At 36.5% G+C, this 27,467-nt stretch overlaps 1 protein-coding gene across 4 annotated transcripts; it reads left to right on the top strand.

The window, feature by feature from the left end:
* The first annotated feature begins 12,612 nt into the window (after positions 1-12,612).
* Positions 12,613-22,374, top strand: LOC109014543 (50S ribosomal protein 5 alpha, chloroplastic-like). 4 transcript variants are annotated; one of them, XM_035688159.1, is made up of 3 exons: positions 12,613-12,894; positions 13,230-13,601; positions 22,193-22,374. In XM_035688159.1, the coding sequence occupies exons 1-2, from the start codon at positions 12,801-12,803 to the stop codon at positions 13,544-13,546; spliced, it is 411 nt and encodes a 136-aa protein (XP_035544052.1). In that variant the 5' UTR covers positions 12,613-12,800; the 3' UTR covers positions 13,547-13,601; positions 22,193-22,374. The 4 variants fall into 4 exon arrangements, with proteins under 4 accessions (XP_035544052.1, XP_035544053.1, XP_018852590.1 ...); XM_035688160.1 differs by lacking the exon at positions 22,193-22,374 and adding an exon at positions 20,820-20,847 and having other exon boundaries at positions 12,632-12,894; XM_018997045.2 differs by lacking the exon at positions 22,193-22,374 and adding an exon at positions 14,695-15,037 and having other exon boundaries at positions 12,632-12,894.
* Positions 22,375-27,467: the final 5,093 nt, after the last annotated feature.

Here is a 27,467-nt window from a genome sequence, read left to right as displayed (position 1 = left end):
TTTGTCATTATAGTGATAGCAAAGACCCCGTCTCCTCTTCGCATCAATCTGAGCAAATGAAGTCTGTTTGATGGGCTTAAATACCCTCTGCCCTTGTCCAGGTTGCCCCTTCATTGTAGGAAAACTCAGGTGAGTGCCAGGTATCAAACATGAGCTAGGGGAACCTGTTTTCTCACCCCACCCTTTCACTGATCTTTTAGAGTTGGTCAAATATTCCTCCTGAATATTTGCTAGCCCAAAGGAAGAATAAGGTTCAATGGGTTGAACATCCACACCGGAAGACAAATTTCATCTTTCAGCCCACTAAGAAAGCAACTAAGTTTGTGAGCTTCTGGAAGATTTCGAAGTCTATTAGAAAGAGCCTCAAATTGTACCTTGTACTGAGATAGAGTAGTGACTTGCTTGAGCCTAGTAAGTGCCTCCATAGGATCATCATAAGCAGATGGTCTAAAGTGTAATACCAAGGTTCTAGTGAATGTCTCCCAGTTATTAAATTGGCCTGTTTCTACTGCATCTTGATACCAAATTAAGGTATCACTCTCCATGTGGTATAAGGCCATAAGCAATTTTGTGAGCAGGTGGGGTTTGATAATAGTCAAAGTAATGGTTAGCTTTAAATACCCAAGTAGCTGGGTTTTTACCATCACAGTAAGGAAAATCAAGTTTAGTACCTCTACGGAAATCTCTGCAAATTTCATTGTTTTCTCTGTCATGGTGCAGGGTGTAGTCACGGTGAGCCACCTGGGTAGCAGAATTGGTCACTAAGGCTCGGACCATCTCAGTCAATTAGGTCAGAATTTCACGTATGGCATGAATCCTTTCATCTTAAGCATCATGTCTCATTGTGAATTCCTGGTGTTTGGAACATGTATTATCAGCCATGAGGAATGTTGGTGATTTTCTGGTTTGGTGTTTGGCTTGAGGTGGGAATGGCAATTTTGTAGTATTATCTAAGTTGGTGTTTGGCTTATGTGGGAAGGAAAATTTTGTGGTTATTTTTTGGGTACATGATTGGAGACTTGATACCACTTGCTATGAACTTTCATATAATGTAATTGCAATGTAAAGTAGAATGGATAGAACTATAGAAGAGAATCACAAGATTCATTCACTGTAAATGGGCATTTTCGAGGAACACCCAACCTCCGAGAACAGTCGGCCAATTCTTACAATTTCCATATGAAAACCATCGCACGCACGTCCCTCACCTTTTCTAGATCCCCTCTACAGAAAATAACTAACTCAGCCAATCAATGGCTTACAAGTGTAAAACTAACAATTGTAAAGTAGGGCATAAAAGTAAATTGACAACATTAAAATAAGAACATCTCCTTTATTTTCTCATTACGGAAGCCTTCCTAAAGAACTTCAAAATGCAGCGTTTACACTCCATCCATGGGCCTGGCCATTCACCTAATCAATTCTGGCCCATTTCCGCTTCACTAGGCTTCAACCCACAGGCTTCATAACAAACTCTTGAATCGTATTCAATCTCTACATGCAAATAACCTATGTCCTTGCTGAGAAGAATTCCTACAGTTAAGGCCCGCAACTCAGCTGCGTTATTAGTACCCTACCCAAAGAAAGATGAGAAGGCACCAAGAAAATTTCCACATTCATCACGTATTACAATCCCACCTCCACAACTCCCGGGATTGCCTCTGCTACTATCGTCCACGTTGAGTTTCACCCTACCCGTTGATGGCTTAGTCCAGCGCACAATTGATGGATGAATAGCAGGTGACTCTCGAGTTTGCACCGCCAATGCTTGTAAAATGTCCTGATCAAAATGAGAGATAGGGAAGCTCTTAGTCAACTGAGCTAATAAATTCTTTAACCAGACCTTCACTGCCAACCAGACACACTCTCCACTGATTCCAAATGACCCTCTATACGAGCTTTACACCTGTGCAACCAGAGTCTTCAAGTAATCAAGCTTGGCAAAAAATAGATTAAAAGACCTCATTGTGTAGTCTTCCTGGCATAGGATAACCAGTGAACCATACGCGACCACCAACTATTGGCGTGCAATCTAGGGATGCCAAGGGCAACTTTAGCAAGTTTCCATACCCAAAAAGCAAACTCACCTCTGCTCAACAGATAATCAGCATTTTCAATTTGGCCCAATCTGCTGCAGTCACACTTAGACACAAGAGGAATACCCACTAATTGGATCCTAGCATCAACAGGCAAGCAATTGTATCTAGCCTTCCAACTACAGATTGACACCTTCTTTGGAAGAAGGCAATGACAGATCCAATCCATGCCCTAAACCTTTGGAGCCTTTATTCGAATCAAATTCCATCACTAGCAAATGAAAACTTACCATGAGAACTTGGCATCCAAAGTAACAAATCCATCCCCTCCTTTCCCGTAGCAATGGAAAGAATAATCTCATCAGCTTTTTCTTCTCCCACCAACTCAACCAATTTTTCCATATCTCATGCATCCTCTACTCACACATCTCTAATTTTCAGGTTAACATTTTGGACTGAATTCGTGAGCTAACTAAGAGGTCCACTTGCCAGCCATCGATCATACCAGAAGGAACCCTCCCCATTCATCACCTTTAAATGCACATGATCAATCACATCCGAAATAACTCAAAGGATAGATCTCCACAAGCGAGACCTTGTATTCGAATGAACTGCTTGAGAGAGATGACCTTTCTTCACATATTTTGCCCGAAAGTAATTTGTCCAAAGATTATCCATCGTCAAAAGACACCAAACAAACTTCATATGGAGAGAACGTTGAACTTCCCCAAAATCACTTAGATTTAAACCACCCTCACTAGTAGGTTTACATAAAGTCTTTTGTGAACGGCATTTCTTTTTATGTTTTCCATGTGAATCCCCCCAAAAGAAGTTTGCAAGAATAGAGTTGATTGTCTAATGCACAGCATTAGGAACATTCATAATTGTGAGAAGGTGGGTAGGCATACGCGAAAGAACATTCATAACTGTGAGAAGGTGGGTAGGCATACGCGAAAGCACATGTCTAAGTAAAATGAGCTTGACATCCATAGAAAGTAAATGAGCTTGACATCCTTAGAAAGTAAATGAGTTTGACATCCTTAGAAAGTAAATGAGTTCGACATCCATAGAAAGTAAATGAGCTTGACATCCTTAGAAAGTAAATGAGCTTGACATCATGAGAAAGTAAACAAGTTTTCCATCCCACTACTTTTCTTCTAATTTTTGCCACCAAAGGTTCCAAATCTCGCACTTTCAATCGCCCCACAACAGTTGGAGCTCCAAGATAAATCACAGGAAAAGAACCCTCAACAAATCCTGTCAGCCGCATCAAATTCTGTCCCCTACTCAAGCTGATATGTTTAGAGAAAAAGAGCGCAAATTTTTCCTTACTAATCAACTGTCCCGACCATTTCTCATAAATCTCCAAAGTGCGAATAAACTGCCTTATGGATCTCTTCTCCCCATTAACAAAAACTAAAAGGTCATCAGCATAGAGCAAGTGAGAGATTAAAGGCATCCCCCTTGGATGAGAGAAACTTCTTATCCTACCCTTGTCAAAATTCCGCCCAAGAAGCCGAGATTAAACATCCTCCATGAGAATGAACAAATAAGGTGACTTAGAATCCCCTTGACAGAGACCACGCATAGACTTAAAGAAACCCTTGTACGCCCCATTCATCATAACAGAAAACAAGGGCGAGCTCACACATCCCTCCACGAGCCTACAGAATTTCTCAGAAAGCCAAAACGAGCAAGAACTTTCATAAGAAAACCACAATCAACCCTATAAACTTTAGACACATCAATTTTCACCATAACATTACCAGCTGCAGTTTTCTTGTGTAGATCATGAACCATTTCTTGTGTTCTACAATAAGTAGTGTGTACTAATAAACTTACAAGTAACAAAGCTATTTTAGTCTTGTTATTTAATATATTTCTTAGTTTTAAACTTTTGTTACTTTTATATTTCAGGAATTTTAAAGCCGATTTTGTGTTTATATTTTTATGTTATGTTTTATTGGCATGGCTAATGCACCACTTTGGCCTCTGATTAATCCATATGTAATATTAAAATTTAAAAATATCATTAGAGAATTTTCACACATTACAACAACCAAATTGTTTTTTTTTTTTTTTAATGTAATAGGATGAAAAAATTGAAAATCTCGAAAGCTTTTTGGCAATCTAATAATAATAAATAAATAAATAAAAAAACTCCATCATAGCCTCAAGCTAAAGTATTTTTTTTTTCTCCTCTACTCTCTTGGTTGAATCAAACCAGGCATGGCTCTCCTTTCCAGTTCCAATTCTTCTTTTTTTTCTCCTATTTTTTTGTTAGAAGAAGTATACTCCAAACCATGCCATTTCTTTTTCCACTTCACCTCTAATGTCACAAAATGCTCCTTCTACATCATCGTCTCCCAATCCTTTCAATGTTAGACTAAATCCTCCTGCTATTAGACAATCTTCCAGAGCTCAAAAGCAACCCTCTTACTTATAGGTTTATCATTGCAAGTTAGGTGTTGCTCATACATTCCCCAACTTCATCAGAACCAAGTGTTGGTAAGTCTACTTCACTTCCTTATTCTATTACTTATTTCCTTTCCTATAATAAGTTGTCGCCTTCATACAGATTTTAGTTCGTTTTGCTTCAATCCATTATGAACCTAAAATTTTTAAACTAGTTGTTTTGCATATCCATTGTCATGAAGCCATGGCAATTGAGATTCATGCTTTAGAAGCCAATAACACTTGGACTCTTACCACTTTACCTAATGGAAAGCAACCTATAGGTTGCAAATAGGTGTACAAAATTAAATAAAAGCCTTATAGCAGCATTGAAAGGTAAAAACTAAGATTAGTGACTAAGGGTTATACTCAAATTAAAGATCTTGATTTTCAAGAAACCTTCTCACCTGTAGCCAAACTTGTGACTATCAGATGTTATTAGCAATGGTTCCATCTGGCAATTGCTTTTTACACCAATTGGATGTTAATAATACTTTTCTTCATGGTGGATGAGGAGGTCTATATGGAAATCCCTCCTGGTTTTAGTCAACAGGGGCAACATATTGTTTGCAAGTTAAACAAGTCATTGTATGGGCTTTAGTAGGCTTCTCGACAATGGTTTTCCAAATTGTCATCAGCCTTAACTTCTTACGATTTTGTGAAGCCACAAGCAAATCACACTCTCTTTGCCTTGCATTCTTCTACTCATTTCATTGTACTTCTAGTGTATGTTAATGACATAATTGTGGTTGGAGGTGACCTTGATTCCACCTCATAGCTTTGAAGACGTTTTTTTATAAGAAATTTATTATTAAGGATCTTGATGATGTGAAGTTCTTTCTTGGTTTGGAAGTGGCTAGATCCTCTAAAGCATTGTTTTGAATAAAAGGAAATATGCTCTTGACATTTTAGAAATATATGGTTTTCTTGGCTCCAAACCTTTGTTGTTTCCTTTGTAGCTAAATCTCAAACTCTCTAAAGATGATGGCCGTCCTTTACAAGATCCCTCTATCTATCGAAGGCTTATTGGTCGCCTTATTTACTTGACCATAACCAAACCTGACTTAGCATACTCATTCGAAGTTTTTAGTTAATTCATGGATCAGCCACGACAATCCCATTTGGATGTCATTCACAGAGTATTGCAATACCAAAAATCTACTCTTGGCCAGGGTCTCTTATTTTTTGTTGTTAATGATCTCCATCTTTAGGTGTAACATTCCAAAATAAATTCAATAGATTTATTTCTTTAGACCTTAGAAACGTCATAAAATCCCAAAAGGATTTCACAAATTGAGCGATCGATTAGTTTTTAGTCAGTTAGCGTATTTGGATCCTGATCCAATATGGTGATGAAATTATATTTTTATTTGATTGAGGCACTTAGGAGTATAATATTACAAAAAAAATTACATCATTAGACTCGTATGAATATTTAGGATTTTATGATGCAATAAAAAAAATTGAGTTTTTTGGATGAATAGTAACCCTTTGGGAAAGCGCCACGTGACATCTATTTCAAACAGTTTTCAAATCACTTTGTAGGATGTATAAATCCACTTAGGATAAAAAGTGTTGGACACATAGTACAATCCTAGTCATCCACTTGGAAAGCCATCGGACACTTGTTAAAAGGAGTACAAGTGTGTAAGTGATGGAATGTGAATCAAGCCTTGTCATCATGTCTTACACCATTTACTATTTAATCCAACCAAACACTTTTTGGCCGAGCATTTCAACCCCAATGAGACCCTAAACCTAATGATGAAAACCGAACCCCCTATAGTTTGGGTAACCAAAACCTAAATGATTGCACTATGTTTTGACTAAGTGTTTTCTCACTTAGTTAATTCACTTCCACAAGCAATCAACCACTCAAGTATAAACTCATATACCCTCATTCACTCTCTTACACCTTGGTAATTTCACTTAACCAAGAAAGATTATGATTGGACTAAACCCTAATCGAAACCCCAATGAAACCCCAAATGGAGTGCCATTTGGTTAGCCTCCCTTAGTCCCACCGAAACCACCTAGTTGCACCAAGCTTCTTCCACAAGCTTCCACCCTCTTATAAGGCCATGCATTGGCTACCATTCCATCTCATGATTAGCTCCAAATAGTTCCATTTATGACAAGTCAAATAAGCAAGAGTCAAGTCCCTCATCACCATTCGACCAGCCCTCACTTCCATCAACTTGTCCTTCTCCTTTTCACAAGTCAACTTAACCTCATTGTCTCATAACTCCACCACCAAGTTAGACCCTTCTATACACCCCATGCCACCCTCACTTTCCTCCCACACTTGTGCATTTTCTTCATCCATTTCCAAGAGCAAACCAAGAGAGAGCTCGAGAAGAGTTTTTGGCAGCCTTGTGTTCTTGAGATCTAATCCTTTGGAAGTTATTTTTCCTAGCTCAAATCTTGTGTATTTTTTTAAACAGTGAGTCTAGTTTACTTGGGAGTGTTTTTGTTAATTTTTCTTGGAGATTTGTTGAATGAAAGTTGGTGTCGATGGTGGAATGGTTCAGTTATGATGATTGATGATGAACTTTGGACGTTTTGTGAACCTTTTATGAGAAGTTGTGTATATCTCAGTTTTATGAATTTTTTACATGATTTTTATGCAATTTCTAGTTTGACTCAAAGCATGTTAGATTTTTATAAAATGGTTTTGCATGATCTATGGACTGAAAGAAACTGATTGGTCTAAACGACTTTTTTCGTTTGGTTTAGTTTTTGTGATTTTAACTTTAGGATCTTGATTCAATGGTTATGGTTTTTGTAAATCTTATTTTTAAAGCTTTGATCTATGGATTTTTGGAGATTTATAACTTAGGTTTTTGTTGGATTGTTGATCAACATGCGAGTAGGTTTTTAAGCATGATTTAGAGGCTCTTGATTTTGATGTTTGTTTTGATGGATTATTTGCTATGGCTTGCTAGATTTAATAATTTGATCGATTTAAAACTTGAATGTGAGTTATATGGTTAAATTCTTTACAGATTTATTGCATGAAAATCAAGGATCTAGTCACTATGATTTAAGTCAAGAGCATGCATGATTCGGTTTCAATGATTTACATGCAAACTGATTCTAAGTTGTTATGTTTTGTGATTTTTCAAGTTAGTCAAGCATGCTATCACCTCGGTTTGATTGATGAGCATGTTATAAGTGTCATTTATAGACTTTTGGAGTCCTTGGAGTTCATATGAAAGTGTTAGACCTAGAACATCAAAAATTGGTTGTATTTGAACTAGTCTTGATGTTTTTGAGCATTTCCTTGAAGTATTGAGTTTAAGATTTTGTTTAATTTATGATTTAGTATCTTTGCATGATTTTAGAATTAAGGATGTGAGTTTTGAGAGTTGTTATATTCGGTTTAAGCATGTTAGTATGTTAATTGGCCAAGTGATAACAAAATCATGGATTTTAGCCTAGGAGTGAATTGGCTAAGAGGAGTTCCCATACTTGGGTTTAGTTTTTAAAATTTATAAGTTCATATTTGGATTTAAAATTAAATTTACATGAGGAATGCAAATTTTAGTGAGTTTTGGAGTGCATTTGCAATTTCCTTAAGTTTAGGGGCAAATTTATAATTTTCTAAAAGTTGACGGGTAACTTCAAAAATTTAACCCAAAGTTAGTGATTTTTGTATTTATGAGGATTAAGTGAGATATTCTAACTTTAGAACGTCTCTAATTTCAGCTTACGCTCTTTTACGCTATGCTTAGGTTTACACAACATTTTGTAAGTTAGCTTCTAACTTACCTATAGTATAATTATGTATGTATGGTGGTAAGACTCATGCAAGTTATGTTCATGTTTCCTTTAAGTTCATTAAATTGAATTATATTATGCTATGTCATGTTGTTATGTATATCAAGCATGAATATTTGTCACATGTCACGATTGCCATTTTATGAAGCATACAAGCATGTCATGAAATTCTTTTATCAGTCAATCATGATTTGATTAAGCTATCATGATAACCCCATGAGATATGATCAAGATATCATGGTAACCCCATGAGATAAGATATCGTGGAAACCCCATGAGATAAGATCTCTGTGTAACAAGCAAGAACAAGAATGAGTGGTTTATGTCTTAACAAGCAAGTATGCCATGATCATGTCAAGTTTTAATGTTTATAAGTCATGCTTTCACAACCAAGCCCATATTCATCAAGTATACATGTCATGTTTACTGTCATGCATGTTTATTTATACTGTTGGTAGTTTAGGAGCTTTACTTCGTGAGATTTATAAATCTTACTGTGGTAGTCCTAACTACCATTCTCCCGGAATGGTAGAAGTTGTGACAGAGACCAATGAAACCTAACTGGATGAGGTAAAGAGTGGTGTGACCAGAGTCGATTGGCACCAAGTTTACTATAGACGATCGTTTTCGGTTGATTGATTACTATATGGATATTATCATACATCTAGAAAACGATATTGAAGCAATTTTGGTGGGGAATCTTGAGCCCCAATGGATGTCATACTATGAAGAGTTTCTCTCCTTGAAGAGTAACTTTGTATTAGCTAACAATTTTATGGAAGTCAATTTGACACTATTGGGCGAGATCGTGGAAATTTTGGAAAATACTAGATAAGGATTGGGATCTTGTAACCTATACTAATTGCTTATTGTTTTTAGGTTTAAGAGGGTTTATGTTTTGGGACCATACTTTTGTTATATGAATGGTTCAACTTAGCTTTCTGAATGAAATACGTAACTTTGGTTTATGTATATATCAATGGAAGAATGATTATGTCTTGGGATTAGCATTTTGTTACATTATGTATTACTCAAAGAAAATTTTATCTGTTGCGATTACTGCATATTGTTATAAGCATGCTAGGTGCATTGCATTCTTAACTATTATGAATGAGGGTATGTGACCTTGTGTTGTATGTCCCGAAACTTCAAACTCCATAAAATCCCAAGCGGAATTTAAGAGTGTCATACAAGGCATTTACAGGTTTCAATGGAGTTTGCATTTGTGCCCCCACTATGACCAGCAAAAGGGGTAGAATTATTGCCTATTTGTCTTTGGAAGTTGCTAATGGTGGTGGGTCCCAATCAGAAAGTGATGACTGGGATAAAAACTTGGCTCTGATACCACTTGTTAAAGAGCTTAGTTAAAATCGCTGGGTATAGAAGTGATTGTATATTTGAATGAAGAGAAGATGTATAGAAATCGTATTTGTATTTCATTAACATCAACTACTGGGTGATTAAGACAACCTATAACCTCCACAGGTCTAACGACGTTCAAACAAGATTCGGAATGCCACTTCCCTTTTCCTCTCTGCACTAAGTACTCGCACCCCCCCCCCTAACGGACTAAAATACAAGTGACCAAATTGACCCTTTAACCCACTTAACATCTCTTGCCTAAATGCAAAGTACTAATAAAAGGAAAATTACATTGTTTTTCATTCTGACTTCGACTCTACTTCTGTATTGTACATGTAAAAATATATTTTATATACATAGAATTTATGTGGTTAGTTAAATTCAGTAAAATACTAGTAAGTAGAATGAGTTAATTATTATAAAATAATATATTTATACTATAATATAAATAGACTAAATTGAATAAGAATAGTTTAGTATATATAAACAATGAACATCATAGTATTACTACCATGTAATACTAATGTATAATAATACTAATATAATAACATGTAATACTAAGTCTAGTATATAATTAAGTTAGATATTAGTATAATAACATATAATTAAACACTATAGTATAAGTCTATAAGATGAATAAGTTAGATACTAGTATAGTACAAGTATAATGAGTTAATAAAATGTAATACTAATGTATAATAACACTAGTATAATAAATTATATTTAAACACTATGGTACAAGTCAATTTAAATAGTAATTGTTAATAATCAATACTAAGATTTAAATTGAGTGATAAAAAGATTATAAGAACTATGACTAGAATTATCAATACTAACAAACTATAGTATGATAACATATAATTAGACACTAGTGAATTAATATTTACTAATAATCAATCATAACAATTATAAAAACCATAAATAAAAAATTAGGGCTAAAACAAAAATTTAAATTAAACTTAAATTTAGGATTTAGTTTAGGGTTTAGAGAAAAAAATGCAAAACATAGGAAAATTTGGGTTTAGAAGCCCATAATCAGAGTAGCCCAGTCCAAAAGGTGCTACCAGCCCAAATTTAGTCAAAACATTGCTATTTTTCTTTTCTTTTTTTTTTTTTAAAGAAAAGATGCCATTTTGACCTCTTTTTCTGCGTCTGCCCAAAAAAAAAGGCGTCGTTTTTATAGGAAAAACAACGTCGTTTTGACTACATTGACTACGTTTCTACCCAACCCCACCCCTACGCGACCTCAGGTTGTCACTCTCATTTTCATCTCATATTCTAAACCTTAGGTCCTAACTTAGCCATCGCCTCTCTCTATCTTCTCCTGTCGTGCGGCCGTCGATAAACTCCCCCTCCCCCTCGCCTTTTGACTCACTCACTCTCAAAGATTTGCGATTTCATTTAGGATTTCGAGACATCAAATTCATCGGAGCAACCAACACCATCGAGCACAACCGATCGAACAACGGAGCACGGATATGGAACCGAAGCAACCAACACCCTCTGCCTCTCGATCTATGTCTATCAAGTCTCAATCTGTGCAAGTTTTTTTGAGTTTTATTTTTTGGTTCTAATCTAATTTTACATATGCATTTTGGTTTTATGTTTTGTATGATTTCGGTGATTAGGCGGTTCATGGTTGTTGGTTGTTATCTGTGATTGGTTGTTTGTGATCTGTGATTGGGTGGTTGTGAATCTTGTGTTCACAGATCTTTGATTGGGTGTCAAGTGGTTGTGGATCCGACTTCGCTCTAATTTCAATTCCGACTTGCTAGAGTGGAGTTTACAATAATCGGAGTCGGTATCAGGGCATATCGACTCTGATTGATGTGGAGTTTGGATAGTGAGATGAGATGAGATGATTTTAGATGAAAAATGAATAAAATATTATTAGAATATTTTTTTAATATTATTATTGTTTTGAGATTTAAAAATGTTGAATTGTTTATTGTATTTTATGTAAAAATTTGTGAAAATTATAATGATGAGATGAGATGAGATGGTTGAAATGGTTTTGGTATCCAAACCTAGCCTCTGTGCTCAGCCTTACTGCTAAGAGCATTGGCATTGGCTTCGTCAAAGTCATATTCAAAATTTGATGAAAAATATATATTTTTCATAATTTCAAAACCTCTATATCCATAACCCCACATTTGATTAGTCATTAGATTCATCAAAATAAGAATATAATATTATTTTTTTAATAATAATTTTTTTAATTTTTTTTTCATATTTTACAATTACACTATCTAAAAAAAGCTCAATGATTAATAATAAAAAATTAAACGGAAGGCATCCCAGATAGCATCGGGAACATTTTTGCTAGCCTGGAATTAGATGGGAGCATTGGATTTTTTAACTAATAATATTATGCTATATTATTATAACAAATAAAAATTACTATAGATATAACCCTATAGTATTAACCCTATATGAATTTAATTGGGTTATTATTTAAAGAATAAACTATTATATTACTGTACACTATTTATGTTGGAAAATAGTTGGTTTTAGTTTTTATAATAAAATATTACTTTTGATGATGAACAATATAATTTGAAGATGTACTTAAAATCACTATAGGTCAAAGTTCAAACTTTTACATTTTGATAAAGTTAATGTTGATAATTTTATCTACATTTCTTCGAATTTTAAAGATGCATTGAATGCTCTATGATGTGCAGTTTTAAGGCTTACAATACGACCTCGTTTGTATACTTGTTGAACTACGTCGTTTCTTCTAATGATAAGGCTTCATTTGGTTACTAAACATCTCTCAATTCATCTCAATTCATCATTGTAATTTTTTCAAATTCTAACATAAAATATAATAAACAATTCAACTTTTTCAAATCTTAAAATAATAATAATATTAAAAAATAATATTTTAATAATATTTTATCATCTCAACTCAACTCAACTCAACTCACTTCAACATCCAAACGCAACCTAAGTCTTCACTCCTACGATTCCCTTTGTCATTTCTTCTTCCCGTTCTCTCTCTTCGCCAAGCCAAAGGCCCGAGCTTTGCTTTCCTCGTCCCGGTTGTCATCTCTCGAAGACTTTGACACAAAAATACACAAAAAGTGAATTCCTCTATTTTCTTCTCTCCTTTGCTCTAAATATAGTCATTTTCTGCAACTCTCTAAAATCAAAGAAGGAGATACAATGGCAGTGCAGATTTTTTCATTTTCACCTTCCTTGTCGTCGTCGCTCTCATTATCGTCAAGTGTATCATCATCGGCATTGGCCACAACTTCTAGTAAGACCGTCTCTCCTTTCTCTTTTCCTTAAGGAAATTGCTTCCTTTAGTGGTGCGAAATATGAGAAACGATTACTGATCTTACGTTGCAACTTTTACTAGTTTCGGGGAAAATGAGTTTCTGCCAAATTACTCAGGATATCAATGTATCTTCTTTGGAGGGAATGTGGAAACACCGATCCTTGTGCTAAAGTTTTATTTGTTATTAAAGTTCTTGTTTCTTCTAATTTTTTAGGAGACTACAGCATCATACACTAGGGTTTTTTTTTTAAACACTCTTGTTTTTTCCCCTCTTTATTACTCGTACTTTGACTGAATCTTGTTCTTCTTTTTAGCTTATAGGTTTCTTATGAATCCCATTGATCGGCATGCTTTCGATGGAGTTTGCATTTGTGCCCCCACTGTGACCAACAAAAGGGCCGGAATTATTGCCTATGTGTCTTTGGAAGTTGCTGATGGTGGTGGGTCCCAGTCAGAAAGTGATGACCAAGTGGATCTGGCATTTGACAAAATTCCAGCGGATCCAAAGCTCCAGCGGAAGCTGGAGCACAAGATGAAAATGAAACTGTCGAAGAAGATTAGGCTTCGAAGCAAGAAGCTACAAAGGAAACGGAGGATGAGGAAGAGAGGCCGCCGGCCTCCTTCGAGATGAAGAAGTGAAGCAATATCTGACTTTTGAGCTTCAATTTATCTTCGCAATCTTGCAGGTTTAGTGCTGACGATTTTTGTGATTTTAATTTGATCAGTTGATTTTTTTATTTATTTTTATTTTTATAGGTAATCAGTTTAAATTCATTCCATATGGATGTATCTTGTTTCATTTGAATCTCAGTGATTCCAATGGATCCAGGTTGAATTGATGAATCACTGGTGTAGCATCCTAATAGATAAAATGCCCTTTCACATGGTATTCTGCCCTCACTAGAAAATATATGGCTTAGAAACACAAGTAAATGCGTCGTTTGTTAGAGAGATAAAGAGCTTTAGGCTTTAGGCAAAAGAGGACATATGTGAGCATTTCAGATAGCTTTGAAGATCTATTATTTCCCCCCATCTTTAAAAGCAGTGAAATCCAATTTATACAGTATCCTTTCAAATATCTAGCAAGTCCTCAACAAAAGGCAACTTTCCCTGATTGGCTGTTTTTCTTGAGCATCTACATGAGGACTGTTTTTCAGACAAGCAATAAGTGAAGACTCATATAATAGAATATATGGGTAAGAAACCAAGAATATTGACCATTGTTTTCACATTTACTTGGTATAAATTATTTGGTTTTAGGCGACTCTACAAAACTAAAAACCCATAGCCTTATGTGTATGCTATTAGATTGCTGTACTGGAGCAGCAAATGGAAGCCATCTGACTAGCAAGATCTTGGGTTGGTGGAACTCTCTGGGAAGTCAAACATTGCATCTCTGCCTTCAAGGTTGGTTGGCTTGGGCAGGAGTGGAAAAATAAAGTTATGGGCAAGATTCAGGAGTAAATTAGGACGGTAAACTGGTAATATTGTAGATTTTGTTTATATGAGAGTTTTTTAGCAATACTTATAAAAAAAAATGAGAGTTTTTTAGCAATCACATAAATACTGCTGCAGTAATTTGATACTGAAACCAGGATGAACCCTGCCTTGAATTAACCAAAGCCCCCCCTCCCACGGATTTCTCCCTCTCTCCCTGAAATATCTTCCTGCTTGTTTGGTCATGTGAAAAGCATGAATCTAAACTTATAGATGTGGATCACTTACACCTTGACCCTACTTGTAATGAAGTTAACATGGTATTGATAGGTGAACTTTCAGGTTAGGTTTCGGGTATTCTTTCCATGGCCTCAGAGAATTAGACCCTGGCATCCCCACCTCCCACACCCTTTACCTTGGGTTTCCAGATGTTGGGAAGAAATTGTGTAGCAGACAGTTAATAGTACTTGTAAGGGGAAATATTTATGTTAACAGCAGCAGTGCATGCCATTTGGCATGGAAAGAACAATGGGATATTTTAGACTATCACTAGAAACACAAGTATTGTTTGCAGTACTTTGAGGCCTGTGTTGAGTTAGGGTCAAGATTAATTGATCGTGATAGGAACTAAGGTGGGCCTACTCTTAAAGATCCTTTGCAAGTTCCAGATGGGCCAATTACAAGATCAAGGGCCAAGAAGATCAAGGAAGCAATGCAAGGATTGGTGCAATCCACCTGGGATGAAGCCAGCAAGAGCCCAACACTGAAGATGGGTCTGAAAGAAGAAGAACCAGTTTTGATCCACTTTATTCAAGCTGTGGAAGACATGACTTAAAGATACGGCCTATTGTTATTGGAGGCTTCCAATTTGGTTAAATGATTTATTTTATTAGTTTAGAATAAGTGGGCTTGAAGATGCTTGGCTCACATGTCTTATTTCTTTTGAACTATGTTTTTGGGAAGGCCTTGTATTTTGGCCAATGGCTTATTTGGAAAATTACATTTTAGGAACTAGGGTTTCATCAATTTACTGTTGGGGTTACTGTAGCCGCGCGTACTGTAGCCGGTACTGTTCATCAAGGGTAATTTTGGGTAAAAGGGGCATTATTTTGGTTAGGGTTTTGATTAGGTTTGGCTTTAAAAACACTTTGTAGCCTCATTTGAGAGTTAGACAATATTGAATTTTATTTGTGAGTTGAGTTTTCTCCTCTTGTTCTTGATTGAACTCTTGAACTTATCAAAGGTAAATCACAACCTTTGTGGCGTTCCTCCCTTGTAATCTGGGTTCTTGAGACGGGTTCTTCAACGGGTCTAGATTTTAATATAATCTAGGTTCTTGAAACGGGTTCTCATCGGGTCTAGATTCTCCATCCTTGACTTGATTTTTGGCTTTCTTGGGGAGTTTTCAAATTGATTGTGGGTTCAAGGGAATTCATTCCCACGGGTTCATATCATTTGGTATTCAGAGCAAGGTTTCCAATCAGGTCTTATTCTATCTTTTATTTCTTGCATATTTAATTCTAGGGCGTCATTGTTCTAGGATTGATTACAAAAAAAAAAATAGTGGTGGTTAGCAGATTTCTTCAGGGGTTGCTGAAATTCATTGTTCTAGGGTTTGTGTTGGCTGAAATCTCTTGTTCTAGGGGCTGCCGTATATCACTTGCCCAAGGGTTTTTGAGTTATTGTTAGGGTTTTTCTCAACTGCTTATTCTTGATTGTGATCAAATTGTGATCAAATTAGTTGGTGAAAGGAAAAGAAAAGAAAAAATCGTGAAAAAAAATTTCTTGAGCCTTATCATCAAAGGGGGTGATTCTAGTTGGTATCTTGTCTTATTGTTACTGTTTCATTCGTATAATTTCCTTGATTCACGTGCCATTTTTTTTTTCTCCATTCCTTTCGTGTTTCTCTTGTTCTTGTTTCTTGGATCTAATTACTAGTTGGGATAAAACAAGGTTGCTTTGTCTTGATTGAGTCAATTAGTTCTTAAAGAACTTGAGTGGGAAAACTCTTGAGGTAAAAGGCAAAGAGAGTGTGAGACTATTATCGAAAAAAGCCAATTAGGAGTGAAACACGAGTGGAGTGTCGTTATTCGAGTGTAAACACGTGAGGGAGTGTGTGAGGTTTTTTTTTTTTTTTGCCACTAACATTCTCTTGTGCAGCGCCTGATAATGTCTCATCGGAGTAGCGCATCACCAAGGGGGAGAGCAGATAACTCATCCTTTGTGCTGCAAGCCATGCAACAACAGTTTGAGCGGTTGAACTTGGTGTTGGGTGAAGTGAGGGATAGGATGGATCATCAAGAAGCAGCGATTAGAAATCTACAAGGTAGGAGGGATAGGAGGCGACGTGAGCATAGAGTTGAAAATCAGTATGAGAATGAAGGAGATGGTGAGGAAGAGGAAGATTTAGCATCTGACGTTGGGTCGGGTAGAAATAGAGGAGTTAGGCATGAAAGAGGACTTGAGGGGAATCTAAGGGGTCGGGATGGTGTAGATAGAGACCTTGGTAGCATCAAAATGAAAATACCATCTTTCCAAGGTAGAACTGACCCTGAGGTTTATCTAGAGTGGGAGAAAAAAATAGAGTTGGTGTTTGATTGCCATAATTACTCTAAGGAGAAGAAAGTGAAGTTGGCGGTAATTGAGTTCACTGATTATGCTATTATTTGGTGGGATCAATTAGTGACCAATAGGAGAAGGAATTATGAGAGGCCTATAGAGACATGGGGAGAGTTGAAAGCTCTCATGAGGCGGAGATTTGTTCCTAGCCATTACTATAGAGACCTTTTCCAGAAATTACAAAATCTTACACAGGGGTCTAGGAGTGTGGAGGATTACCATAAGGAGATGGAGGTGGCGATGATTCGGGCTAATGTAGAGGAGGACCGAGAGGCCACCATGGCTAGATTTTTGAGTGGGTTGAATAGGGACATAGCCAATGTAATTGAATTGCAGCATTATGTGGAGATAGAGGACATGGTGCACATGGCTATGAAGGTGGAGAGGCAATTAAAGAGAAAAGGGACAGCAAGGTACACTACGGTTTCTAGCACTACTTGGAAATCAAAATGGGATAGGAATGATCCAGCTGAAGTAAAGAGAAAGACCGAACCACCTAAGGGAAAAGATGAGGGAACTAGCAACAAACCCAAGGTAGAATCCCAACCTTCACGGAATAGAGATATCAAATGTTTTAAGTGTTTGGGTTCAGGGCACATTGCTTCTCAATGTCCAAATAGGAGGGTGATAATTATGCATGACAATGGGGAGGTGATGACTGAGAGTGAGGATGATAGTGATGAGGTGCCCGAGTTGGATGATGCTAGTGATGATGATGGAGTGGTATACCCTGTGACAGGTGAGTCTCTTGTTGCCAGGCGTGCTCTTAATGCACACATTAAGGTGGATGATGCAGAGCAACAGAGAGAGAACATTTTCCATACTAGATGCCATGTCAACAATAAGGTATGTAGTATGATCATTGATGGAGGGAGTTGTACTAATGTGGCTAGCACTACTTTGGTTGAGAAATTGAATTTACCAACCTTAAAACACTCTAGACCATACAAATTGCAGTGGTTGAATGATTGTGGAGAGGTTAGGGTGGATAAACAAGTGTTAGTTACTTTTTCTATTGGGAAGTATCAAGATGAGGTGCTTTGTGATGTTGTGCCTATGCATGCGGGCCATATTTTGTTGGGGAGGCCGTGGCAGTATGATAGGAGAGTGACACATGATGGGTTCAAGAACATGTACAGCTTTGAAAAGGAGGGCAAAACAATTAAACTTGCTCCTTTAACTCCAAGCCAGGTCTATGAGGACCAACTGAAATTGAAAAGTGAGGTTGCTCAAAAAAGAAAGAGTGAAAATGAGAGTGATCAGAAGAGAAAGAGTGAAAATGAGAGTGATCAAAAAAGGAAGAGTGAAAAAGAGATTGAGCAAAAAAGAAAGAGTAAGAGTGAATATGAGCATGAAAGAAAGAGTGAAAAAGAAAGTAGAGAGGTGGCTGAGAGTAAAGAAAAAAGAGTGGAGCCACGAGAGAAAAAAGAAAGAGAGTCTTCTGAGAGAAAAGGAAAGGCAAAAGTGAGTTTCTATGCAAGAGAGAGTGAGGTTAAGAGGGCTTTCTTCGCAGATCGCCCTATGATTTTTCTTGTCTATAAAGAGTCTTATCTTACTCTTGATGAAACTAATCAGTCTCTTCCTAGTTTGGCTATTTCTTTGTTGCAGGAGTTTGAGGATGTATTCCCGGAGGAGATGCCAAATGAGTTGCCACCCATTCGAGGCATTGAGCACCAGATTGATTTTGTGCCCGGGGCTGCTATTCCAAACCGACCAGCCTATAGGAGTAATCCAGAGGAGACAAAGGAGCTTCAGAGGCAAGTTGAGGATTTGATGAGCAAGGGGTACGTGAGGGAGAGCATGAGCCCTTGTGCAGTACCAGTGCTACTAGTGCCAAAGAAGGATGGGACGTGGAGGATGTGCATTGATTGCAGGGCGGTCAACAATATCACGGTAAAGTATCGCCATCCCATTCCTAGATTGGATGATATGCTTGATGAATTGCATGGCTCATGTATTTTCAGTAAAATTGATCTTAAAAGTGGGTACCATCAAATTAGAATGAAAGAGGTGATGAATGGAAAACTGCTTTTAAGACTAAGTATGAGCTTTATGAATGGTTGGTTATGCCATTTGGACTTACAAATGCGCCCAGTACTTTCATGAGATTAATGAACCATGTCCTACGTGCATTCATAGGCAAGTTTGTGGTTGTGTACTTTGATGATATCTTAGTGTACAGCAAGAACTTAAATGAACATATTGAGCATTTGAGATATGTGTTTGATGTGTTGAGATGTGAAAAGTTGTATGCTAATTTCAAGAAATGTGCCTTTTGCATGGAAAAAGTTGTTTTTCTTGGTTACGTTGTTAGTACAAAGGGTATTGAGGTGGATGAAGAGAAAGTCAAGGCCATCAAGAAGTGGCCAACGCCAAAAAGCATCACTGAGGTAAGAAGCTTTCATGGGTTAGCTAGCTTTTATCGGCGTTTTGTTAAAGACTTCAGCACTATTGCTGCACCACTCACTGAGGTAATTAAAAAGAATGTTGGGTTTCATTGGGGGGCTAATCAAGAGAATGCTTTTGCCACTATTAAAGAAAGGTTGTGCTCTGCACCTGTGTTAGCATTATCTGATTTTAACAAAGCTTTTGAGATTGAATGTGATGCCTCAGGAATAGGGATTGGAGCCGTTTTGATGCAGGATAGGCGGCCCATAGCCTTCTTCAGTGAAAAGTTAAGTGGGGCATCCCTGAAGTACCCTACTTATGATAAAGAGCTTTATGCTCTTGTTCGTGCATTAGAGACTTGGCAGCACTACCTATGGCCAAGAGAATTTGTGATCCATACCGATCACGAATCATTGAAGCATCTCAAGGGTCAAGGTAAGTTGAATAAAAGGCATGCTAGATGGATGGAATACATTGAGACATTTCCCTATGTCATCCGTTACAAGCAAGGTAAGGAGAACATTGTTGCTGATGCTCTATCCCGGAGGTATGTACTTCTTACTTCTATGAGTGCCAAAATGCTTGGGTTTGAATACGTGAAAGACATGTATGCCGATGATGCTGATTTTTCAAATGTGTATGTGGCATGTGATAAGGCGGCATTTGGTAAGTTTTACAAGCATGATGGTTATTTGTTTAAAGAAAGCAAACTTTGTCTGCCAAATTGTTCTATGCGTGAGTTATTGGTGCGTGAGGCACATGGTGGGGGATTAATGGGACACTTTGGTGTTAAGAAAACTTTAGACATTTTGCATGAACATTTCTTTTGGCCTAAGATGAAGAGAGATGTTAACCGTATTTGTGGAAGGTGCATTACATGTAGAAAGGCCAAATCTAAGGTTTTGCCACATGGGTTGTATACACCCTTACCCGTTCCTAGTGAGCCATGGGTAGACATATCTATGGAACTTTGTTTTGGGGCTGCCTAGGACCAAAAGGGGTAGAGATTCTATTTTTGTTGTTGTGGATAGATTCAGTAAGATGGCACATTTCATTCCATGCCATAAAACAGATGATGCAACAAATATAGCTGACTTGTTTTTCAAGGAGATAGTGCGACTCCATGGTGTACCTAGTAGTATTGTTTCTGATAGGGATGTTAAATTCCTTAGCTACTTTTGGAAGGTGTTGTGGGGGAAATTGGGTACTAAGCTCTTATTTTCCACTACTTGTCATCCACAGACTGATGGTCAGACTGAAGTAGTTAATAGGACTTTAACTCAGCTTTTACGCACTGTTGTTCATAAGAATTTAAAAACTTTGAAGGATTGTTTGTCATTTATAGAGTTTGCATATAATAGGACGATGCATACTACTACTTCATACTCTCCTTTTGAAATTGTTTATGGATTTAATCCACTTACTCCTTTGGATTTGATGCCTTTACCTGTTGATGACAGGAGTAGTTTGGATGGACAAAAGAAGGCGGAGTTGGTGAAGTCACTTCATGAGAGGGTATGGCTTCAAATTGCCCAAAAGAATGAAAGGGTTGCTTCCCAAGCCAATAAAGGACGAAGGCGTGTCATCTTTGAACCAGGAGATTGGGTTTGGGTTCACATGCGCAAAGAAAGATTCCCAACCCATAGAAGGACTAAGTTGCATCCTCGAGGAGATGGACCTTACCAAATTCTTGAGAAAATTAATGACAATGCATATAAAGTGGATCTTCCAGGTGAGTATAAAGTTTCTGCAACTTTCAATGTTTCTGATCTTTCTCCTTTTGATGTAGGTGAAGATTCGAGGTCGAATCCTTTTGAGGAGAGGGGGAATGATAGGAACCAAGGTGGGCCTACTCTTAAAGATCATTTGCAAGTTCCAGATGGGCCAATTACAAGATCAAGGGCCAAGAAGATCAAGGAAGCAATGCAAGGATTGGTGCAATCCACCTGGGATGAAGCCAGCAAGAGCCCAACACTGAAGATGGGTCTGAAAGAAGAAGAACCAGTTTTGATCCACTTTATTCAAGCTGTGGAAGACATGACTTAAAGATACGGCCTATTGTTATTGGAGGCTTCCAATTTGGTTAAATGATTTATTTTATTAGTTTAGAATAAGTGGGCTTGAAGATGCTTGGCTCACATGTCTTATTTCTTTTGAACTATGTTTTTGGGAAGGCCTTGTATTTTGGCCAAGGGCTTATTTGGAAAATTACATTTTAGGAACTAGGGTTTCATCAATTTACTGTTGGGGTTACTGTAGCCGCGCGTACTGTAGCCGATACTGTTCATCAAGGGTAATTGTGGGTAAAAGGGGCATTATTTTGGCTAGGGTTTTGATTAGGTTTGGCTTTAAAAACACTTTGTAGCCTCATTTGAGAGTTAGACAATATTGAATTTTATTTGTGAGTTGAGTTTTCTCCTCTTGTTCTTGATTGAACTCTTGAACTTATCAAAGGTAAATCACAACCTTTGTGGCGTTCCTCCCTTGTAATCTGGGTTCTTGAGACGGGTTCTTCAACGGGTCTAGATTTTAATATAATCTAGGTTCTTGAAACGGGTTCTCATCGGGTCTAGATTCTCCATCCTTGACTTGATTTTTGGCTTTCTTGGGGAGTTTTCAAATTGATTGTGGGTTCAAGGGAATTCATTCCTACGGGTTCATATCAGATCGTATGGTATTCTGCCCACATGAGAAAATATATGGCTTTTACCGATATACGTTCTTGAGCATTGGAAGTTAATATACTCATCCTGCTTTCATTTCTTGCTGTATCAGGCTATTCGGAGATTTCCTGACCAGCTAACTTTTTCAGTATTTTTTCCCTTTTGTGCAGTGATTGAAGTGGTGGTAACCGAAGACCATGGTAACATATTAAGCTCGTATTGAAACCTCAGGGCTCTGTCTTTTTGTTGGTCCTCACTGAGCCGGGTTAGTGAAATTTGTTATAATTGTTCTGTAATACAGATGGACCTCTGGCTCTGGCAATGAAGTGGATATTCTTACTTTCTTTTGGCTTAACGTGAAACCCTAACACCCTTTAACTACCTATGTTATAAATAAACCAATTAACTATTTGAGATTATTAACTTATTGTAAAATTTCCTACTTCAAATTTGAAAATCTCAAACTAAATATCTTCAAATTTAAAAAGAGAAAAAAAACAATACAGTAGTTCAACTTCTCAATTTTCATCTAATCATTACTCAAACACAAAAATTAAAACAACTTTTACAAACAACAAACAAAAATTAATTTAAAAAATTATATTCAAACAAATTTTCAACTCTACCTATGTGATTTGTCAACTCCCAATATATTTTTTGTATAAAGAAATCATATATTTTTCTTTCCTTTCCCAAAACTCAATAAAACATGTCTTTAGAAAAATTCTCAAAATTTTTCCTGAGCAGACATAATGAAGCAGCTCCACTGCCCATCACCACCCACTTAGCATGTCTTCCTCTCGTTTTACACTCCATGCCACAGCCATCACAGACCCTTTGAACTGCTTAGCACCACCGGTGAGCTGCCGCAACTCAAAAACATCATTGCCAACCATGGAACCTTAGATACTGCTCGGTATACACCCTTGGTGCAACACAATCCCACCCTCTTGGTAAAGATACCCTTTTTGCATTGTTCATCTCCATTAGAATGCATAAGATCATGTATAGATAAGAGGTTTACGAAGTGTGAACCACGTAGAACCCATGTGCATGAGTCCAAGGAGCAAACCGAGTATGTACCTTAGTGGTTTGATTGTGGTATGCATGTAACCCTAATATGTATTGGTGGTTTGATATTGGTTGTAGAGCTTAATGATATTATAATCATGATCCTTGATCTAGGTTATTTTAGGTGAAATTGTGAAAAGGTGAGAAAGAGAGGTTTGGGTGCTAAGCGGTGCAATCTAAGGTTAGTGATTCCATGAGCAAGTGGGAGTAAGGCTTGGATTAGTGGTTGTGGACTATAGTAGAGTCATTTATGAATTTAAAGCGTTTGATGTGAGTTCAAAGCAGGTGTTGTAAGTAAGGATTTTATCCACTTGAAGTTTCGGATAGTTGGGGTTTGGAGAGTTGGGTATTGGACACTAGGGTTTCATCATTTTGATGTGATGACCCGAGGTTAAACAAGGTTGATTTGGTGAGATTGAGGTCTTATGGTATGATTTCAAGAATGCATAAAAGAAGTGTGAAACCGTAAGGATTAGATTAAAAGTTACACCTATAGATAGGGTGGGGTTCGGGAAGGTTTTATAGACACACTGTTCACTCTTTGGGCCTAGTTGCACGATGCATGTTTCATATTTTATTTAGCAGAAGGAGATGCTTACTCGACTATGACATTTATAGGTTCTGCTTGACGCTTTATGAGTTGTGCATTTAAGCTTACTTTGCACAATGATTGAGGTACGTGACTATAATAATATTTTTCAATGCCATTTTACGTAAACTGAAAATGTCATGTTATAACTAAATAGTCAAGTACATTTTATGAAGGTATATGTATATGTATGAAACATCTTTGGCAGCCTTATTCATGACCCCTATTATTATTAATGTAATGAATGACTGATGATGTGACTAAATACTAAATGGTACGACTATGTATTTCAAATGAATGAAAGGTAAGCTAAGGTTAAAGGAAAAGAAAATGAAAACGTAAATGTATGATTGCATGTGCTTGTTGAGGCAAATGATCTGGTCATGACAGTGAAGACGGTACAAGGTTAAGGGGCGGATTACAACGCCGGAATGCGTCACTAGCGATGCACTTAGTGATGATGCTCATTCCTGAGGAGGGCAAGGTTCTAACTTGCTAGCTCTAAGTAAAGCCATGACCACAAGGATCACTAGCCCTAACGCAAGGGGGTAATAGTGTTACGACCATTAAGGATGTGGTTAAGAAATGTATGTTTTTCCTTGAGGTTTAATGTTATGTATGATATGAGGTTAATATTGATTGAGGTTGTTAATATTTGATTGAAAACCTAGACTGCTATTATGTTTACCACATGATATACTTCTTACCAAGTTTTCGACTTTTTTTTTTTGAATTTATGTTTTTCCTAACCCAAGTGAAGATAATTATGAGAACGCAGTAGAGCAGGAAGCTGCTCAAGGAGATGATATTGAGGCGAACCCTATTTATTTTCGGTATTGAGTGATTTGTAGCACAAAAATGTTTTTGACTCTTTTAAATAAGTGTTACTAACATTAATTCTGAGAGCTTTTATATATAAAATACTATGATTTTATGACTTCTAGTAGGGATCTTTTGTACTTGGTACAAAATTGTAATTGTTTTAAACTTAGGGCGTGTTTGGGGCTGCAATAGGAGTTTTAAAAAGTGCTTAAATAGTCTTAAGAACTCTTTAATGGAAAAATCAGGTTGTTTAAGTGTTACATATTAAATCACTTTTAATCTCAAATAAGTTAAAAAGTACGTTTGAAGAGAAACATCATTTTGTGCTTTTCTAGATAATGCGGAATGTAATTCGAATTTTAAAAAGACTGTTAATGGATGAAAATATTCATAATTTTCAAATAATTACAATTTTTAAATTTTCAAGAATATGATCATAATCTTTAAAAAGTCAAATAATCGTAATTTTTATGTCAGAAAATATTTTTTTAATTTGTTTCCAAACAAACGTAACATATTTTAAAATACTTTAAATATTTTACTAATAAAAAAAAATAAACATATAGTTATCAAACAGTAAATAATTTTTCAACAGTAAAACTTATTATTCAAGTTATAAGCTATAAGTCCTAAAGTTATAAGTTATATTTTCTACCGTAATTCTAAACATGCACTTAGTAGCATTTAGTTCCTTTAAATTTATAATCCTAGATGAACGGGATGTTGCAAATATAGTGGATGGTACAAAAGATGTAACACCCCATTTCCAAGGGTTAAGAATAAAGTTATTTTTAGAAATTTAGGGAACCAAAATGCTACTGACATTGATTTTAAAATTTTCTTCTTAACGAAGTACCAAATTAAAAAGATTCCATAATTTAAATATAATCATTATTTATTAAAATTTTGCAAATATAAAAGAGACTTATGTGGAAACACTTGTTAAAATTTCTCAAACATTTTACTATTAAAATCATAACTTAAAAACTTTGTATGTGATCTAAGTCTTTACCACGCCTCTTTGGGCCAAGTCTTGTTCCGTAGCTCCATCATTAAAAAAAAAAAAAACATATAAAATTGAGTCGAATACTCAATAAGTAGTACATCATATAGTAAACATAATAAATATAAGATTTTTTTTTGAAATATGTGCATACTTAATAGTTATACTAACATAAACATGTAACTTGTATTAAGCATAACTCATGAAACTTGTATCTTTCTTTCTTTAATGGCCAACACACTTTGACCCCTCAGGTGCAGGATTGTGCACTGGTTCCACATCCTATGACCACAAAGGGAACTACTGATCTGATCATAACATATTATGGTGGCCACACTTAGGTCCATGGCTTGCTCATCCACCCATAACTGCATTGGTACCATGCATCTCCGATGGTCATTCTTAAATCTTCTTTCTTAACTTGTCTTTTATCTTTTTTTACATGCATACTTGATACTTATATTAACATAAACATGTAACTTGTATTGAGCATAACTCATGAAACTTGTATCTTTCTTTCTTTAATGGCCAACACACTTTGATCCCCTATGCAAAGTTGTGCACCAGTTCCACATCCTATGGCCACAAGGGAAATTGTTAATCTGATCATAACATATTGTGGTGGGCCACGCTTAGGTTCTTAGCTTGTACATTCACCCATAACTGCATTAGTACCATGCATCTTTGATGGCCATTCTTAAATCTTCTCTCATAACTTGTCTTTTATCATTCTTACCATGATGCATGTTGAACACATAATGACATAACTTATCGTTATCATAAATGAAAACATAGCATGATGCATGTAAGACATATCAACATGACATACAAAACTCACTTTCATCATAACTTGATACATAAAAAGAGGCTTCCAATAGAGGGAATACATACATAATACTTTTATAAAATGACATGTCGTTTACCATACGTAGAAAGGTATAATCATACTACTTACCTCATAGCATTAATCCAAAGTTTTCGAGGCAAAGCCAATTATCTATAAAATAGGCATGTAACTTACGTCAAATTTTAATTAAACACGTACGTTGTAATTAAACTCGAATACTTAGGTAACCTATATTTCTATAAACCTAAAATATTCATAATCCTAAAATCGCATTAACTCCATAACATTGACGTTATAACCGTAAATCTAGTATTAAAATATCCAACTTCGATTTCACAATAATTTTTAAAAATAGTCTAACCTTTCAGGGGCTCGAACTATCATAAATTCATATACCCCACGTGAACCAATAACTAACAAATTTTACACTCAAATATCTCCAACATGTGATGCCCTCAATATCTACCAAACATAACATGTGCTAATTATTAGCTTACGAGAGAGGTAGTGAGAGGTGTTGTGAGAGAGACATCACACGGACAAAGAGAGCTTCATAGAGAGAGAGAGAGTTTACATCGATTTCAATTGGTTCCTTCAGTACCCTACCGTTGGTCTTACGAGGGAGGCCTAAGCAGGGTGATGGATGTTCACAATGCTGCGAATATGGGCGAAGGAGCTGGGTATGGCATCAATGGCTCACGATGGTGTTTTATAAGGGAACAACAACACTATGTTTGTGGTGTAAAAGTAGAGGAGTGTTGGGGTGGCAGTGGCTGTTTCATGCGGCGACTGTTAGAATTATTTGAATTAATGGACATACATAGATTATGAATCATGCATTGAATAATTGCCAAACATAAGGTTTGGATAATATCTATAAGACCCAATGTGTGATTAATAAAGTGACATAGTCAGGCCATTGACACATCTCTAGAAGCCCATGAATTTGGTCAAATTATGAAAGTGGTAAGGGCCCGATTCATGTATAGAGACCCATTAAACCATGTAATTCCATTATTTTATGATGGGCAAAATTGAAATTCGGGTATTATATATAGGTCATAGTCCCCATTCCAGATTCATCTTCTTGACTCTACATATTCCATTGTTGTG

Source organism: Juglans regia, chromosome 3 (genome assembly GCF_001411555.2).
Source record: "Juglans regia cultivar Chandler chromosome 3, Walnut 2.0, whole genome shotgun sequence".
Lineage (NCBI taxonomy): Eukaryota > Viridiplantae > Streptophyta > Magnoliopsida > Fagales > Juglandaceae > Juglans > Juglans regia.
Note: the sequence above shows the minus strand (reverse complement) of the source record. Positions and strands in the feature narration are given on the sequence as shown.

What these genes read in the sequence shown, in the direction of transcription:
- LOC109014543 (XM_035688159.1), top strand. Translation starts at nt 12,801, where the DNA reads ATGGCAGTGCAGATTTTTTCATTTTCACCTTCCTTGTCGTCGTCGCTC. An exon ending in GGCATTGGCCACAACTTCTA is followed by an intron (nt 12,895 to 13,229) that starts GTAAGACCGTCT and finishes TCTTCTTTTTAG; the next exon opens with CTTATAGGTTTCTTATGAAT.